This window comes from Dermochelys coriacea, chromosome 3, assembly GCF_009764565.3.
Source record: "Dermochelys coriacea isolate rDerCor1 chromosome 3, rDerCor1.pri.v4, whole genome shotgun sequence".
Taxonomy (NCBI): Eukaryota; Metazoa; Chordata; order Testudines; family Dermochelyidae; genus Dermochelys; species Dermochelys coriacea.
In genome coordinates, this window is record NC_050070.1 from 29,237,657 (window position 1) to 29,256,511 (window position 18,855).

The following is an 18,855-nucleotide window of genomic DNA, read 5'->3' on the forward strand; positions in this document are numbered from 1 at the left end:
ACCTTGAATGAAAGGAGCTACAGAAGTGTGAAAACTGCACCTTTGTCCCTGAACAATGCATCTGCTCTTGAAGCATCTTTCCCAGCTGATGTCATAATCCACTTTGTGACATCACAGTTAGTTGCCATGAAAACATTTATGAAATTCCCAATAGAAGATAATCACTGCATGTGGGGAATAAGCAGCAGGAGCAGATGGACACTCAGAGATTATATTTTCATGCAAATGTCCGTAGCAGGACCGGCTCTAGGCACCAGCAAAGCAATCACGTGCTTGGGGCGGCACATTTCCAGGGGTGGCATTCCAGCCATCCTTTTTTTTTTTCCGTCTTGGGCAGTTGCGCTCTCTGAGCTTGGGGTGGCAAATTTTTTGCTTGGGGTGGCAAAAAACCTAGAGCCAGCCCTGGTCCTTAGTTAGCAGTAAAGAAAGGAGGGAGAAAACTAAACGTGTATGAGATATAAGCAGATCTGTTTCTAAACAGAATGTTTTTCAACATTTTCAGTGAGATATTGGCAAGTGTTTAATCTTTTCAAAATGATTTAATTTGTTTTCAGTGGCTGGATTGATTTTTTTTTTAGAATACTTATTACAAACTATATTATACTTTACACATTTTACATTCCATATGTGTCTACATCATCTTTTGCAGGCTACAAAAGAACACACGCACACGCAGGAAACAAATGCAACATTACTCCAGTAGTTAGTTGAAAGAGAGGATATATGTGTGCCAGCAGGATAATGTTGCCTGCACATTGTCAGACCCACTGAGAACAAACACAATTTAGCACCTAAGTAGACTTGATGTTACATATTAGGTGACTTGTTTTTCTAATTAATTTGGTTGTCAGATTTACACATTTCATCTAAACTATTCCACCTCCAGAGAGAAAAATGAATGAATAAAAGAAAGAGACAAGGTGGGTGAAGTAATATTTTTATTGGACCATAGACCTCTGTGTAGCCTGAAAGCTTGTCTCTTTCCCCAAGAGAAGTTGGTCCAATAAAAGATATTACCTCACCCACTTTATTTCTTTACTATCCTGGGACCATGACAGGTACAGCAACATTGTAAACATGAGTAAAAGAGAGACCAACAAATCAGCTCAGCAAAGATATAAATAAATCAGAGAAATCCAAGACATTAAACATCAGTCCAGAGGCCATGAGCAGGATTTACCATAGAACACTAGGTAACAGCTTAAGCCAATACCTTGAAAAATGGAGATCAAGTTAAAAACACCGTCACGCCAAAATTAATCATAACATCTTCTTAGCGTACTTAATAGGAAGGCTGCAAATATTTTTGCTGCTTTCATTCATAATCAAAATTATTTTTAGCACCTCTTATTTGTAAATCTGTTGTATTTTTGCAACTGTGTAACATGGTAGAATTTTCTATTCTATAAAGGTAAACTACCAGATAAAGCTCTGATCCTCCAAAGATTTCTGCCCGTGTTTAGTGGTTGAACTCATAGTGCTTCCAATTATGTATGTCCATAAGTGTTTGCAAAAATAAAGCCTTACTTTGTAAAAACAAGGAGCATTCCATAATTATTCTCTTCAAATAGTTCTTTTTTCTAATTTGCATTAGATTTGGGGGAAGGAGGAGGATGCACAGAACATAAAGCAGCCAAACAATACTTTTGCATCTCTCTATATTTAATTTGAAACTTTCATGCTGATTACTGGATGAATAAGGAATGGATTCATAGTTCCATGTGAACAGAAATATAAATGCCAAGATTTCCTACCTTCTAGTGATGAAAGTTGCTGCTCGGCTTCCAAATACAGCTGAGAAAAGATTGGTCTGGGGACTAAGCTGTTTGAGCGGAGAGAGGCCTCAATAGAATTATGCAATACTTCTTCGAACCTGGTTGTCTTGAGCTGCCCGGCGTAAGAATTTCCCATCTTCTTATTCAAAAAAAGAAGAAATAAACCACGTTTCAATTTTAGTTCACAGAGCTAGGAGATCACATTGTGTGGAAGGCAAACCACAACATTGCTCATGAAAGAGGAGCACTGCATTGTCTACACTAAAAGGCAGAAAAAAAGAAAACTGACAGCAGCAGCCCACTAAACAGATCCTGCTGGTAAATTACAGGAAGTTATCTAAGTAACAGCATTCTGTAATTCAACAGAAAGGCAGCAAGGTCTGACACCTTTTTGAAGATGTTGCTAGAAATCTGATTCTTGTAATTCCCTAATTTAACAAACTGTACAGCAATTCAGGAGATGCATTTGCAGTAGTCAGTAATCTTATCTGTCAAACAATCTTTGTGTTTTCTATATCTCAAACAGAATACACTTTAAAGGGTCTTGTGGATAACAGTTATGTATATGTGTATTGATAAGTTAATGGCCCATCATAACACATGCCTAAAATTCACGGTTAGAGCTGTTTAACTATTCTTTTAGAACAGGTTTCAGAGTAGCAGCCATGTTAGTCTGTATTCGCAAAAAGAAAAGGAGTACGTGTGGCACCTTAGAGACTAAAAAAATTTATTTGAGCATAAGCTTCCGTGAGCTACATCCGATGCATCTGATGAATGCATCCGATGAAGTGAGCTGTAGCTCATGAAAGCTTATGCTCAAATACATTTGTTAGTCTCTAAGGTGCCACAAGTATTCTTTTAGAAGTGTTCTCTCCAAGCAAAATCGTGTTGCTTATAACTAAAACCCAGTCTAAAAGGATGGCTGAAAGTATCGTTAGCATCTTTTCCCCACTAACAGGAGATTTATTAATACATTGAGACAATATATTTCCTTCTAAACAAGCACAAGTGTTTTTAGAACAAGAGTCAGATAAGTTATCCATTTGATTCGGTATTTAATTGCATTTATTATTAGTAAAGCCACATGATTTGTTCAGTTTGTAGTTTACTGAACCATAATAGTCTAATCCAGTGGAATATTCTAGTAGTTTACTTTCCACATACTCACTTACTGCCTGCTTTCCACTGTGAACACAATTAATTGGTCTAACGCAAAGCCATGTCAGCTTTTTTTTTTTCTACTACAAAGTAGCTCTTGCCCTGGGCCCCACGAACTTTCCCTCCTCAAGTAACTGTGAATTGAAAGCATGAAATGCTTCCTGTTTGTGACAGTAATTCCTAACCACTGAACAGTCCCGTCCCCACACTGGATACTGCTTGGGAAATAAGCCCATTTGGGAAGTAGCCTCCAGGAATCACTCAATCAAGAGAAAAATTACTTTGAACAAGCTAAGCCACCTACCACTCTCTTTCTAAACAAAAATGTGTCTTTAGTGAGCCGCTGTCTGTGTGTGACAGTACATGGCACAGTGTGATATTATATACTTTATTGTGTATTTACATTGCCCACCCCAGTAAAACTATATACAACAATTAGGCAAGCACAAAGAATCAATAAGGAAAGTGTTTAACATGTAACATAAGCATGCAGTACACAGAAAACAAACAGTGCCGACATCTCTCTCACACACATCCCTTAAGAATTTGTTAGTCTCTAAGGTGCCACAAGTACTCCTTTTCTTTTTGCAAATACAGACTAACACGGCTGCTACTCTGAAACCTATCCCTTAAGTACACTCACTGACATTATCAGATGAAAACAGAACTAAAGAGAGGAGACTTCAGTTTGTTGTGAGGGTCCACAAAGACACAATGGTATCAGGTAAGCTGCAGAGCTTCCAGACTACGTTCAGGACTTAAATAAGGGTCAGGCACATCCCCCTTCCTCTGCTAAAAACAGAAGGCCAACTCCCAGCTTGAGTAGGCAGTGTTCTCCCCAGGACTCCATCCCCCCCTCCCCACATCCCCTAGGCCTCCCTTTCCTGCTGGACTGGCACAATGAGACTACTCTCTCCAGTTGCAAGCTATTTTAACCTCGGGCTACACCAGACACAACTGCAGACAGTGAGGAAACACTGCCACTGCCAGTGTTGTCCTGGTGTTATCTCAAACCACAGGGGTACAAAAGGAAACCAAGGTGGATTCATAAAATGAATTATATTAAACATTTACTACTTAAAGGTATAAGACATCTGTCATTAATGGAGCTACCAAAAGACGAATGCTAATTCCAGTCCATCCCCCAAGCCTCATAGTTGAAGGTGTAGTTACATACATCTACGTAACACACTTAAAAAAACAACATGGAAATAATGAAACATCTGCTAACAACGTTATCACTTTGCTCGTGTGCTGAACCCTACTCTCACATCCAGAAGCAAAATATTCTCTGACTAAATTATAAACATTTCTGGGTAGGGTCTCTTTTCATGGTGAAAGGGCCGGCACCATTTGAGTGCTATATGACTGATTGTAGCACTCCCACAATCCTGCATAACAAATGCTTTCTTCCGGAAAAAGATGTGGTCAGCCAGTTTGCTCCCAACATTTAGCCACCATAAGGAAGTTAAATGCCATTCAGCAATCATCCATTTTATAAACATCTTTTCTATAGAGAGTGTTAGTAAATAAACAGGTTTCAGAGTAGCAGCCGTGTTAGTCTGTATTCGCAAAAAGAAAAGGAGTACTTGTGGCACCTTAGAGACTAACAAATTTATTAGAGCATAAGCTTTCGTGAGCTACAGCTCACTCACGAAAGCTTATGCTCTAATAAATTTGTTAGTCTCTAAGGTGCCACAAGTACTCCTTTTCTTTTTGCGAATACAGACTAACACGGCTGCTATGGCACCTTAGAGACTAACAAATTTATTAGAGCATAAGCTTTCGTGAGCTACAGCTCACTCACGAAAGCTTATGCTCTAATAAATTTGTTAGTCTCTAAGGTGCCACAAGTACTCCTTTTCTTTTTGCGAATACAGACTAACACGGCTGCTACTCTGAAACCTGTCATTATGCAAGGCACTGAATTTAGCCGTATAGAGTGGAAATCTGCCAAATGCATCCGATGAAGTGAGCTGTAGCTCACGAAAGCTTATGCTCTAATAAATTTGTTAGTCTCTAAGGTGCCACAAGTACTCCTTTTCTTTTTAGTAAATAAACGAGACCATTAGACTTAAATTCCAAGATCCGTAAGACCTGATTATGTCCACATAGGAAAATGTTATTGATGCACAGCTCAGTCCTGCTCTCACTGAAGTGACTAATAAAGAGTCCTTGACTAGAGTGGGAGCAGGACTGACACTTTCTCAGCAAGGACTAGATTGTGACTACCTACAATGTGGCCAAGTTGGGCTTTAGAGCTACCTTGATCTTGCCTGTGTGCCCTGTCCTGAGTTCAGGGCTTTGCTCTGGATGCTGCTCCCTAAGAGTAAGTGCAAACAGGGCTGGAGAGCGGATGAAGTCTTGGCTCTGACCCTCCCATCCACATGCTCATCAGCAGAGCTGGCTGGGCATGCTGGGGGAAATATGCTGCACTTCAATAAATTACTCCTCCCCCTACCCAAAGCAAGCATGGAAAGAGGGAAGAATTGTGTCCCTTTGAGAGCAGCACATGCAGCCCCCTTACTAAGGGCTAAGAGCAGAAACACAGTCTAACCCTAACAGACCAAAGCCTGCTCAGTTTACTCCCACCCACTGACAGGATCCTGTTGTTCAGGTGGAGGGCTGCCCAGAGGCTATTTTCTGCCTTTACATGTCTGACAGAGCACAATGAAAGAGCACAAAGCTAAAGGTGCCCATATACTACAGTATTAGAAAGAGATGAATTGCTTTACTGAAGAAACACCTATCATGACTAGATGGATCAAGGACCTACAAACTCTTTTACCTCTGGGAAATCCTATTTAAAACATGTGAAACATAAGAAGGTTTTGAATTCACATGAAATCCTTTACAAGACCCCCACTGTATAAGAATGACCTAGAAATGTAACATGTAGATACAATTCAAACGCAATACTGGAATGTTACCTATCTGCCCCAGAAATGTCCTAAACAAAGAGAAACAAAGGGCTGTTTGCTTTACTGAGGGTCTGTACCTCCTTGTGTGACTCTATACCCATGTTTTCTTTGTTTTTAAGGACACACTGTTTTCTAAATTTTATGTTTTTACAGCATCATATGCTTCAGTGATATTTGCATCTAGTTCTTATAGGTGGGAACATATTCTATAGGAAATTTTCAAGGTTCTTCCAGTTTATAAACTCTGCCCCACTCAAAAAACACCTGTTACTCTATTATCTTTTCTTTCTTTGGAATAGAAATATGTGTATTGTTAAGTGGAATGTAAAAATATGTGTTCATAGCAAGTCAGCCAATGGAAAGAGCAGAAATTCCATCTCCAGGTCTGTGAATATTTCAGATACCACCATCACAGACACAAGTAAATTAAGTGATCAGGGAAAGTGAAGCCATTTTAAACTATTGGGTTATGGGTCTAATTCTCCTCTCATTTATACTTGTGTAAATCAGGCCTAACTCCAAAAAAGTCAATGAGTTACATTAAAGTAAAAATGATATAGGTGAGAAAAAATCAAGCATTATTTTTCTACATTAACAGTGATTTTTAGCTTGAGTATTTCTGAAAGAACCTTCAGCCACTCACATTCCACCTAAGCCCAAAACACTTCTATGTGGTACCAGTCACTGACAATTTCATTCCTAATGAAGGACCTAGTCCTTTATTAATATCTCACATTCCAAATATGAAAATTAGGACACATGTGGTCTTAACTGGCTAGTCTGAATTTTTATAAAAGTTAACAGGTTTCAAATGCAAAAAATGGGAAGCCCCTAAAAAAGTAAGCTCTTTCTAACATTGCATTGGTTAATAATTAGTAGTAAAAATATACTATTGGTTAGGGCCATAACGAGGGGATTTTCAAAAGTATATAAGAAATAATAATATTTCACCCCCAAAATCTAAGTGCTAAGATGTTTTGGTGATGGGGGCCATATGAACCCATTCTCCTTATTCTTATTCTCCTTTGTAAATCTAACTCAATTTTATAGATGGTGAAAGTGAGAGCTCAAAGAGGTGAAGTGACATGCTCAAGGTGGCACAGCAGAACAGTGACAGGACTAGAACTCAAGTCTCCTGATTCCCAACCCTGTAACTTACCAACTGAACCATATCGATATTGGTAAGGTTACCATTTGCAGTATGCTACTACTAAGTCTCTGAATATCTGCCTACTCAAACACAGTTTAAAATCAGAGCCTTGATCTAGGGTTGCCAGGTGTCCAGTTTTCGACCAGAATGCCCGGTCGAAAAGGGATCCTGGCAGCTCCGGTCAGCAGCACAGCAGAACTAAGGCAGGCTCCCTGCCTGTCATGGCTCCATGTGGCTCCTGGAAGCAGTGGCATGTCCCTGCCTCTGCTCCTATGCATAGGGGCAGTCAGGAGGTGCCACACGCTGCTTCTGCCCCAAGCACTGGCTCTGCAGCTCCCATTGGCTGGGAATCACGGCCAATGGGAGCTGCATAGGCTGCAACTGCGGACGGGTGGCACCTGGAGCCTCCTGGCTGTGCCTCCATGTAGGAGCCGGAGAGGGACATATGTCAAGCAGCTTCTGGAAGCAGTGGCAAGTGCCGCCTGGAGCCTGCACCCCTGACCACCTCCAGAGCCCCAACACCTGCCCCAGCCCTGATCCCCCTCCTGCCCTCTGAACCCCTTGATCCCAGCCCAGAGCCCCCCCTGCACTCTAAACCCCTCAGTCCCAGCCCAGAGCCCCCTCCTTCACCCCAAACTCCTCATCCCTGGCCCCACCCCAGAGCTTGCACCCCCAACCAAAGTCCTCACCCCCTCTCGCAACCCAACCCACTGCCTCAGCCTACAGCCCCCTCCTGCACCCTGAACTCCTCATTTCTGGCCCCACCCCGGAGCCCGCACCCCAATCCCTTGAGCCAGTCCAGTGAAAATGAGCAAGTGAGTGAGGGTGGGGAGAGCAAGCACCAGAGGGAGGGGGGATGGAGTGAGCAGTGGGGGTGGCCTCAGAGGAGGGGTGGGACAGGGCTGGGGACTCGGAGGAGGGGCGGGGCATGGTGTGGGGCAAGGGTATTCGGTTTTGTGGGAGTAGAAAGTTGGCAACCCTACCTTGATCACATACTCTTTGGGGTTCCCTGGCACCCAGACCCAAACTCACAATCTTCAAATAATATGTTCTGAAAGCTTATACCACTGACCCTATATTGTGAGGCTCTATTCCACAGGAGTTTGACCCTGGAATCAAAATGACACTACCCCAGATTTCATAGCAGCATTCAGCTTTTCTACACATATGACATTCATGGATTGCTGCAGGTGGATAGAGCTGGGGAGTCCTTGAATGCTGTTTGGTCAAATGCAGTTATACATTCAGGACGTGGAGCACACTGTGTAAGCTACCGGCAGAAGGAATGGACTTTCTTTTCTACCCACTTCCCAACATCAAACACTGTTGCAGAAGCTTTCACGCTAACACTAAACCTGCCATTTCAGCAGAATGAGCCCTCCCAGCTGCTTGAGAGAGGGCTTTTAATGCCAATATAAGCAAGCTATGGAAGGGTTGTTTCCTACTAGCTGTAGGATGACTGACATTCCTCCCAACCATCAAGACCAGCCATTTCTTTTAAACTTGGGAGGCTGTACCCCACCCACCCAGAATGTGGTACCTGAGTTGTCAAATGCTGGCTCCTGGCTCCAGGCACTGATCACAGTAAGCCTATTTTCCTGGTCCACTGGACTTGGCATTTACAGCCCAGATTTATGTCTCTCTCTCTTGGCTACAAGTGGGTGGCACAGGCAGAAGTTTCAAATGCCTGTGAAATTCCAAGCAACAATCGGAGACAGTGACCAGATCAATTGAGAGGGCTAATGCAGCAGCAGGATAGCCCAATATCCTGGCTACTGATAAAGAGTTTCTCTTTGATTTATCACATTGTCAGTCACCATGGAGAGGATACAGAGGAAAAATACCATCCACTGCTGCTTAAATCCATGATAAACAGGAGACTAGGATCACACAGACACATCAGCATCAAAGCAATAGATGTTGCCTCCAACAAAGCAGTTTAGGACAATATAATGGGATCTCTCAGAAAATGCTGCCTTGCACGTTAAAGATAACTGGCACAGTAAACAAGAAAAGAGCCATCCTAAAAATGGAAAGCGGTAGCAAGAGGTCTATGTGAATCCAGAGAGATCAGCACTCAGCCTCTAACCACAGAATAAGCAAAATTCCTACAGCAAGGGGTGTTTGTGCAATATGGAAGGAGAAGGATGGCCACCTTGACTCAGGATTACTATTCCAGTGTATCAGGGAAGAGACTCAAGGTCAAGTTCAATTGCCAGGTTTGGTCTTTACACCCAGACCTTGAAAAATGAAGCCACTTGCATTACTCTGAAGTGGCCCTTTCCCCAGGGTTGCAAAGTCAGTTCCTTCTCAGTCAGGAAGCCAGAGGATTAATCATGGTAGAATATGGGGGAATCTATAGCAAAAGGAGATCCAGTCAAAGTAAAAGGATTCAGCTAGAACTCCCGCGTTTAATAAGATCAACCAAAGTGCAAACCTCACACAAAAATTGGCTGCAAGTTTGTATAGCATCCAGCATTACAGGGCTCCAATTCTACCATAATGTACTACCACAACATAAATATTTACATTATTTCTATTCCTTCTATTTGGAGATTTTGGAATAAGGACTTTAGGAAAGAAGGTACAGTGCCAGGCCTGGGCCAAGAAATGTATATTTAGTAGAATTCATATAGTACAGTAAATGCAGCTATTATTGAGAAGGAGACAGTCAATATAAATTAGAAATTATGAATGACACAAAACTGATAAGGGAAACTAAAGAAATCAGGGAAAAATTATGGGTAGCAGGGCTAAGGACAATAAGGAGGAGGATTTTAAGTATATTAGAAACAAAAGATATCCGAACAATGGTATAGACCCATTAGTAGAGGTGGTAAAATTATAATAATGATGTAGAAAAGGCAGAAGTGTTCAATAAATATTTATTCTGTATTTTGAAAGAAACAGGATGATGAATTCATATCACAAGGATGATGAGTCAATTAGTAACTAAGGAGATTGTTAAACGACATCTACTAGGGATAAACATTTTTAAATCAACAGGCCTAGATTACTTGCGCTCAAGAGTCCTAAAAGAGTTAGCTGTGGAGACCTTCAAACTAACACTGGCTCTGAGTCTTCACGTTAACATTGGATACTTTTCTGGAAGTGGTGCTTTAGTGCAACATAAGTTATTGGGGTCAATACGGGACTAACATAGTGAAATGTAATGGCCTTTGATGCACAGGTGGTCAGAGTTGATGATCCAATGGTCCCTTAGGGCCTTAAGCTATGAATTTATGAACAAATATATTAATTCTATTTTGGGAAGATTAGGTTCAAAAGTGTATTACCACAATAATGGATCTCTTGGACAGGAATATGTGCATGAGCTTTTTTGGTTCTAACAGGCCCACAAGTCCCAGGACAACCAAGTAGAAGCAGTCTCTCCCCACCTTCTACCTTCCCACTATACCCCCAGTCTTCGCTGTTTTTTCCAGTCTCCCCCATTTGCTAACTTTTTCATCCTCCCTCCCTCGCGTGGGTTTTTTTTGTTTTTTGTTTTTACACTGTTCATTAGTCTAACCAAATGGCTGAGGCAGACGTGAAATGACTAGTGAAAGCAAGCCAGCGATTAAAGCAGCAAGGACCCAGGATCAAAATGGTAAAGCAATCAGTACAACAATGATGCAAATCCTAAATGACAAGTATTTCAAAATAATATGCAGAGACACATGTAGCCCTCAATATCCGCATGTGCAAGGAACCAGTATGATCAGTATGATCTCCAAGCACTCAATAGTCATGACTCAGGACCCCCAAAATAAAGAGGCTGGCTTAAAAATCATGAAATTTTAAACATAATAAATGTTGGGTTCTTATTTGCCTTCTGTTCTTGGCACCTTTAGGGTGTGCATTTTAAGATTCTCTCTGAAACTCCAATGGCTAGCTTACTTTTTTTTTAACGTAGTAAGATGAGAGTTTTAGGTATTCATATAAACTGAGGAGCTGGAGCTTTTAAAAGACACTTCAGCTTGTGAGAGTTGGAAATGCTACGACATGGGCAGACATAGCTTGGCTTGTGTGGAAAGGGAGATGTGCTGCTTCCATGGTACCATCCCCCTTTTCTTGGAGTCTGAAGAGAAGGCTTTGTAGGAGGAGGATTATTGGGTAGGGAAAGTAACCAGGAGTGTAGAGACTAATGTTCTATGCACATTCTCTCTCCTGGCAACCCACCAAGGAATCCACAGAAAGGTGATTGCACCTGTTGGCTGTGTGCAGTCTTATTCTGGACTGGAAAAGGGGAGAGGAAGGAGAGCCCCCAAAACCATTAGCCCAGTGGCTATAGCACTCCCTAAGGAAGTGGGAGATGGCAGTCCAATTCCCTCCTCTGCCTGATGAGAAGGGATTTGAACTTGGGCTTCTCATCTCTCAGGTGAGCGCCTGGACTATGGGATAGTCTGATGTAGAAATCTCTCCTGTTGAAGCTGCTTCACTGTGTATAAATGATTAAATATGCATTGGACAAGAGAGAGAATGACTCTCTAGTCCAGGGGTCAGGGCACTGACCTGAAATCAGGAACCCTTGTTCAAATCCCTTCTTCTCATTAGGCAGAGCGGGGAATTGTACCAGGGTCTCACACATCCCAGATGAGTTCCAGACCACTGGCTCCCCCCACCTCCCTTTTATGTGTGTGTTTGAGCAAGCCTATAGGATAGGGTCCCACATGTGAGATAGGTGTGGGAAATGTTTAGTTTCACCTGGTAGGATAATCCCCATTGAAGCTTTAGCATGAGAGAGGTGCTAGCTGTCAGACCTAGGCAGCTGTGCTCATGCCCAGAGGCAGAAACTTCAAGTTGCCTAGGTACCTAATGTTGTAAATGTAGGTGCTGAAGGACTTCAGGTGTCAGCTCAGCAGGGGTTTTGAGGATTTGGGATTTCGGAGCCTAAAGTGGGAGTTAGGCACCTAAGTCCTTTGGTGGATCTGGGGCCTACTGCCTGGAGAAAGTGGGGTTGTGGAAAAAAGGCCAGTGGAGTCTGCCTCTATTTAAGTAGGTTTCAGAGTAGCAGCCGTGTTAGTCTGTATTCGCAAAAAGAAAAGGAGTACTTGTGGCACCTTAGAGACTAACAAATTTATTAGAGCATAAGCTTTCGTGAGCTACAGCTCACTCCAAGAAATATGGGAGAGAAAGGGGAAAATATGTGGTTACCAAATGGAAAATAAAAGAAACAGTCAGGAAAGAAATGGTATTTTGGTATTTAAGAATAATACAAATGAGAGAAAAAAATTAATATCTGACAAGCGTAATTGACACTATCCTTTTAAAACACACTTATGCACTCAGGAAGTTTACCCAGGGACTGCAGTTCTATAATACTGCCACAGTTAATCCCAATAAGTTTAATAAATTAGAGAGAGGGACAGTGTCTAGAAATGTTTTTTCATTTCACACCCTTTCTATTCTGGAAGTCAAATATGAACATCTAACAGACCCATTAGTTACAACACTACATCTCATAGGTAGTGGTTTGCTTATGCAAAATAACTGAGTTAGCTCAACTGTGGCTAGCCATCCACATCACTAAAAAAACCCTACAAATGGTTCTAATTGGTTCCCGTTTGACTCTCAATGACACCAAAGTGGGCACTTTCACTCCCAGGGGCTGTCCTTTAAGTCAGGACTGAGACACAATGGCAGGCCAGTGTGAGGAAGTGGTTTGTCCACTTCCTTTGCTGTACTTGCCCCATGGATAAATGATGGGAGCTGTTCTCTGGGCATGCCCATCAGCACCTTTCATGAGCACAGATTTATACACAAGTGAAGAAAAAGGAGTTGAAAAGAACAGAACTAGACTTTGGTTGTTAAGCAAAATTCTGGTGTAAGCTGCATAGATATGTTGATTTAACAAACCTCACATTAAAGATTGCATGCTCATAAAATTATATTCATATGACTAGAAATACTACAGCCATGTACAAAACCATATCAGTTCTCTTCAGAGAAAAGGAAGCTGTCACTGGCGTACCACAAAATTGTCATTCACTGTAGTGCTCTATGGTATGGTTTTGCTTATATAGGGCTATGCACATCTACAGTAGAACTGGCTAGAATATTTCTGCCAAAGTGAAATTTTGGCAAAACATGCTGGTTCATTGAAGTTATATCAGTTTCCGTGAAACTTTTGTCAGGAATGTTTTTACAGAGAGGGAAGCCAGGTGGTCAGGGTACTGTCTTAGGATATGGGAGACTCAGCCTGATTTGCAATTATCTGGGATGAAAACCTCTGCTCTGAATCAGATAGAGCAGGGACTTGAACCTGACTCTCCCACAACGTAGGCTAATGTCCTAACCCAGCTTCATCCTTTTCACAAAATCATTCAAAATATTTTTTTTTCATTCCATTGCAGAATGAAAACAAATTTTGAAACTGTGAAGGTTGTCAGCAGACGGAGTTGTCATACCCTAGTCAGCTGTAATCTATACAAAGAAACTATAGTGCTAATTGTAGTCATGTATTATGCAGGTTTAAACCCAAATCTCTAAATGTAGCAACTTGTTCCAAAAGGCTAATGGAATCTCACCACGAAAAGATCTCCTTTTTCACTTAGGAGTCAGGTTATGGCAATTTGCTAATCCCCACCTCAGCATTACAATTTTAAAAGCAACATTAAAGCTTTAACTTCAAACACAGTTATCCTAGCTAGAACTCCCACAGTACTGTACCCTTTTCTGTAATCATATCTTAGAATTCATACCTCTCCAATGGAATTAGATCAGAAATTGCTTCCTAATAGCACCAGTTTGGAAAGTATCTCATCACTGACCACAGAGGTTGATGATTAAGGCTGATGGCAGGAAACAGAAAATAATCCTACCCCTCTGTCCAGCTAAAAACAGTTTTGCTTCTGTTTCCATAAAAAGATATATACTGTAAGAGGACTGGTCTGATCTCTGAGCTGCCACTTTCTTTGCTGTTCTTTTTATTTTTATCTCATTTGTTATTTTGATCCTGAAAATTAGTTCAATATGAAGACTGGATTTCTTCTGCACTGAAAGTGATCCGATAATGATTTCCTCTGCTGACTGATGTTTCCAGGCAACAGAATCTCCGAGTAAGAATTCAGAATGTGATTTGCCAAGCTTTCAAATATACCATGCAGAAGAGCTCAAAAGGGGGAAGAGGACCACCAGGCTTTCTGGCAATTTTGGATTAAAAATAAAACTATTTCAAATCCAGTCTTTGAAATTAGTGTCCTTGCCCAGGGTGAGAAAAATAAGGAGTTTTTTTCTTTAACATTGGCACCCTTCACAGAGATTAATATACATACTTTTGCAATAAATATATAACTGTTCCTGCTAGGGTTTTACTAATGAAAAATTTATCTGCTCATTGTTGCCTAACTGCCCTCTGTGCCTTTGAAAATCACCTCAAAAGATCCATACCAAAGTGGAAAACCTGCTAGTAAAGCAATGCTGCCACTCTCTGACAGACAACATATCAAACAATTCACCAGAGACCAACGGCTCATTTTGTGCCATACAAGCAATTTTCTTTTTCATTTTTGGCCACTGAAACAGTAAAAATTTCAGCCCAAAAATCAAAATATTTTGGGCTTTGGTTGAAAATTTTCACCTGGAAAAAATCAGTTATTTTGAAGGGGCTAATTTTTCACTGTAACCCACAAAATTCCTGCAGGAAGTTTTGACAAAAACGAAAAATGTTTCATCTACATTTTCTAAAGGAATAAACCACCATTTCCTGACCAGCACTATAAATAACCAATACAAAAAGCTCAACTAAGATATTGCACAAATCCACCAAGTAATAAATCAGTGAAAGAATATGATCATTTATTAGTTTTAGTGGTCCAGCCTGAGGCATTATTGGCAGTTCAGTGCACAGAAATTGGCAGTGCTACAGCTTGTGGTGTTCTATTTCTGTGGAGAAATAGAGAACTCCAATTTACAACCAGACTGCTTTCATTAATTAAGCATGAACAACAGTTCCCCTTTTAAGACTTAGTTTTGGCCCTTTTTAAAACTTACTTTATAAAGTAAGTAACAAACTGCTTTGAGCTGGAAGTTCCTCATGGCTAGACCCAAGCCAGAGCCGAAATTTATTTGAAAAATATGAAGCTAGAAATACAAGTCATTTTGAGTTATGATGTTTGGAAATTTTGATATTTATTCAGTTTTGAAAAAAAAAAGTTATGTTTTTGACCTCTTCTAGTTTGTAATATATCTTGCCATACAAAGTTCAAATGGGTCTAAATCACAAATCTTTATTGAGATCTCATATATTAAACTACTTTCACAAAGTTTACTTTCTAAATATAACAGTTATTCAAAAATCCTCATGGGGAACTCTGTCGGGGGGATTATAATTAATTTTAGATGTCTGGGAAAAGTTGTAAATTCAGTCTCCAGAAGAACCATGCTCATAACCTCTCTAAATCTCACACTTTACATATCACAGAAGGGGGAAGCTCATTAGCCAAGTCTGAATTATTTGCGTCTTGACAGTGGTTCTCACAGAGGTTACAAGATTCTTTAATTAAGGTGTTGCATAATTTGAGGGGAGGTATAGAATAGAGGAAGAAGATCTAGGCCAGTAAAAAGATTTTAGGGGAACCTTAACTGAACATTTATTGATGTTTGGGTATTTAACTTCTGTTTGTTTCTTAACTATAACCTTCTGACAACATTGTTAGTTTTCATTGGAAACCTACTCTCAGTCCTAACTCTGGTTTAAGGGTTTGTTTTTGTTTTTTGTCTAGGAACGTATAGCCAACCATATATTTCATTATTTAATCCCTTGCTAGCCCAGCAGCAGGTCTAGGATCCGCTTCTTGAAAAGCATGTGTAGACCTGGAGGACAGTCTAGCATTGCGATAATACTGCAGACTAAGCCTAATATATGATGTGGCAATAAATACATTTAGGCAATAGCATTGCATCCTGTAGATGCTCTGACATTCCTCCCTGCAGGAAACAATGTATTCTAATGCAGATTTGATTTTCCTGCAGGATCTCAAACTTTGCAGGTGTTACACTGGAGAGAAAAAAATCACTAATCAGCAGTTTCAACTGTAGTTCAATTTCAGAGTAGCAGCCGTGTTAGTCTGTATTCGCAAAAAGAAAAGGAGTACTTGTGGCACCTTAGAGACTAACAAATTTATTTGAGCATAAGCTTTCGTGAGCTACAGCTCACTTCATCAAATGAAGTGAGCTGTACCTCACGAAAGCTTATGCTCAAATAAATTTGTTAGTCTTGAAGGTGTCACAAGTACTTCTTTTCTTTTTGTAGTTCAATTGACATGCTTTACTCCTCTCCCAGCCTAGATCCCGGACCCTGTTGCCAGTCAAGCAGCTCTGCTCTGTCCCTAGTTCGACTTTCAGTGTTGCTTTGATCAGCTTCTGGTTTTTGATTACAGCAACTCTTTCAGAGACCACTTTTAAACTCCCTTAAAAAGAATTACATGTATAAAGACACATGAGTTGGTTGAGAAGCAGGAAGGAACAAACCAGAGCTAGGAGATGATGGCTGAAGTAGCACGTAGGAGCTGAGTGGAAAATGTTCCCATGATAATACTGGCCCAGATCATACCTCTCCCAGCTCCATGCACATAGTGGCCCCTATGTGCATGGATCATCTTGCTCCTGGATAAAAGAGGAGCTCAGCCGCCTCTAGATACTGCCCCAAACACACCTATTCTGGGCTTCACAGAGGATACTTCAAAGGTCTGAGGAGGCACTGGTGACCGGGCAGGCCACAGAGAACTGGGCAAACTTGGGGTGCACATTGTCCCCCACCAGCCCCATGGAGATTCTTAGGAAAAGGTAACACAGCCTGGGATATACTATCTTTCCTGCAGAGTGCTGCCTACACACCCTAGTACCATGTTTCACAGTGGAATACTAAAAAACTCCATGTGGACAGCCTCAGAGATTTCCTCAGTCTGAGCCACATTTTTATACAGTCCTACACGGAGAAGACTCAATACATGTTAAAAGTTCGAGCAGAAGAGAGTCTAAAAGATCTTGGATCCTGTTTGTGATGAAGCTGCTGAAGAGTTATAACAAATAGTAAAATCTCTAAATATTATTTCATTGCAAGATAAAATCCACCACCATCAAGGCACCGATTCATTTACAAAATAATTTCTATTTATAATTTATTTTAAAACTGTACTACATCAGAAAAAAAAACATGTAATCACAGTGTTTAGAACAATGCATCTTTGGTTAAAGGTACACCACTAAGATGAAACCTCAGTCTTTTCACAAACAAGTTGAAAGTAGTTTTAGGCATCTGTCCAAGTTCCCTGTTTTAAACCCAGCTTTTATAGATTTAAAATAATCATTTTCTACTTTATTTAAATGTCTATCTTGTTTCTGTGGGAAAGAGACAATTACCCAACAGGAGAAACTGACCGACACAGAGGACACACATAGTGCAGACAAATGCATAAAGTTAAAAAAAAACAAAAACCCTGAGACATGGACAATTTTAAACTCTTTCAATTACAGCATTTTAAAATGCTATTTGTAACACAAAATGACATAGAAGTGTGAATAATAATAATAATATTAACAGTGGTAAAATTAATATTTTGATGGAATCCCTATAGCATCACAAAATGCTCATCATGAATATATTACTGATACAGATAAAAATAAATAAGTTTGCACATAGCAAAATGCACTGTACCTTAAAGAAAGTTATGCTTCCTGATTTCACCCAGTGAGTTAATCTCAAAATTTCACATTTTGATTGCAATCCCAGAGGATTTACACCTGTGGTAATTGCTAGTAACTTTCTTCATGGATTCAGAGTAGCAGCCGTGTTGGTCTGTATTTGCAAAAAGAAAAGGAGCATTTGTGGCACCTTAGAGACTAACAAATTTATTTGAGCATAAGCTTTCGTGAGCTACAGCTCACTTCATCGGATGCATTCAGTGGAAAATACAGTGGGGAGATTTATAACCTTTCCTTTCCTTTTCTTCATGGAGTTTTCTTTCCTTTGATTTAGGAGAATCTGCTGCTTTGGAGTATAGGTTAGGAGCACTTAAGGCTTCTGAGTCAGTGCAGTGCGCAACTGAACATTCAGTCAGGTCGTCATGACATGAACATTCTTCTGTCCCAGTAGAACACAGGAAGGTTTCAAAGCTATCTGCTCTGTAGCTACGACAAAAACAAAATAATCAGACTCTCATACAACCTATCAAGCTGTTCTATAATTTGTGTGCCCTCTGTGCTAGATGATAAATGGTATGACTTTATGTCTTATTAACACTGAAGTATTTTGCTAGGTCATGTTGCTCCCAGCCAGGTACATATCAATCTGTCGGCCTAAAGCAATATTAACATCAACAGATTTTTTTTAAAGAAATAGGAACGCCCTTTTGCATTATGCAGATAGAAAAACACTTGAAGAGAACAAAAGATTTTTGTTTGTACAGGACTCTATTATGTTAACAGAAGGAAAGATTAACAGGAGAATGAAAGTTAAATATGTTGCTACATTGTCTGTGTGTCATCTAAATAAAATGGATAGGAAATTAAACAGTAAATAGGTATATGGAAAACCTTTTATGTTCATCATATTGCTGGATGCACAAAGAAGCAACTACAGTATTACATTTAAAGGGACCACTGTATTACATGTAAAGGGACCACTTGTCAGGGTGAAAATCATATTTATGAAATATTGACTTATATTACTTGTAATATATCACCAAAGATGATCAAAACTGAAACTGTTTTAAAAATCTACTTTATTTCTCCCTATGGCTCCAGTTTAATGAAGTACTTAAGCATATGCTTAATTTTATTCATGTTTAAGTCCCATTGAAAACAGTGACCCTAACTGAAGTCAATAGGACTTAGTACATGCTTACGTGAA

The 18,855-nt window shown here is 40.3% G+C and overlaps 1 protein-coding gene across 2 annotated transcripts in view; it reads right to left on the reverse strand.

The window, feature by feature from the left end:
* GREB1 (growth regulating estrogen receptor binding 1) overlaps positions 1 to 18,855 on the reverse strand; it is a 158,082-nt gene that overhangs the window by 77,936 nt on the left and 61,291 nt on the right. Inside the window, exons 1-2 of one of the 2 annotated variants that reach the window (XM_038397261.2) lie at positions 17,662 to 17,771; positions 1,755 to 1,911 (exon numbers count right to left, since the gene is read on the reverse strand). In XM_038397261.2, coding sequence (XP_038253189.1) covers positions 1,755 to 1,911 — 157 coding nt within the window. In that variant the 5' untranslated portion in view covers positions 17,662 to 17,771. Of the gene's footprint in view, positions 1 to 1,754; positions 1,912 to 17,661; positions 17,772 to 18,855 lie in introns of those variants that run through there. The other variant, XM_038397262.2, reaches the window with a different exon arrangement.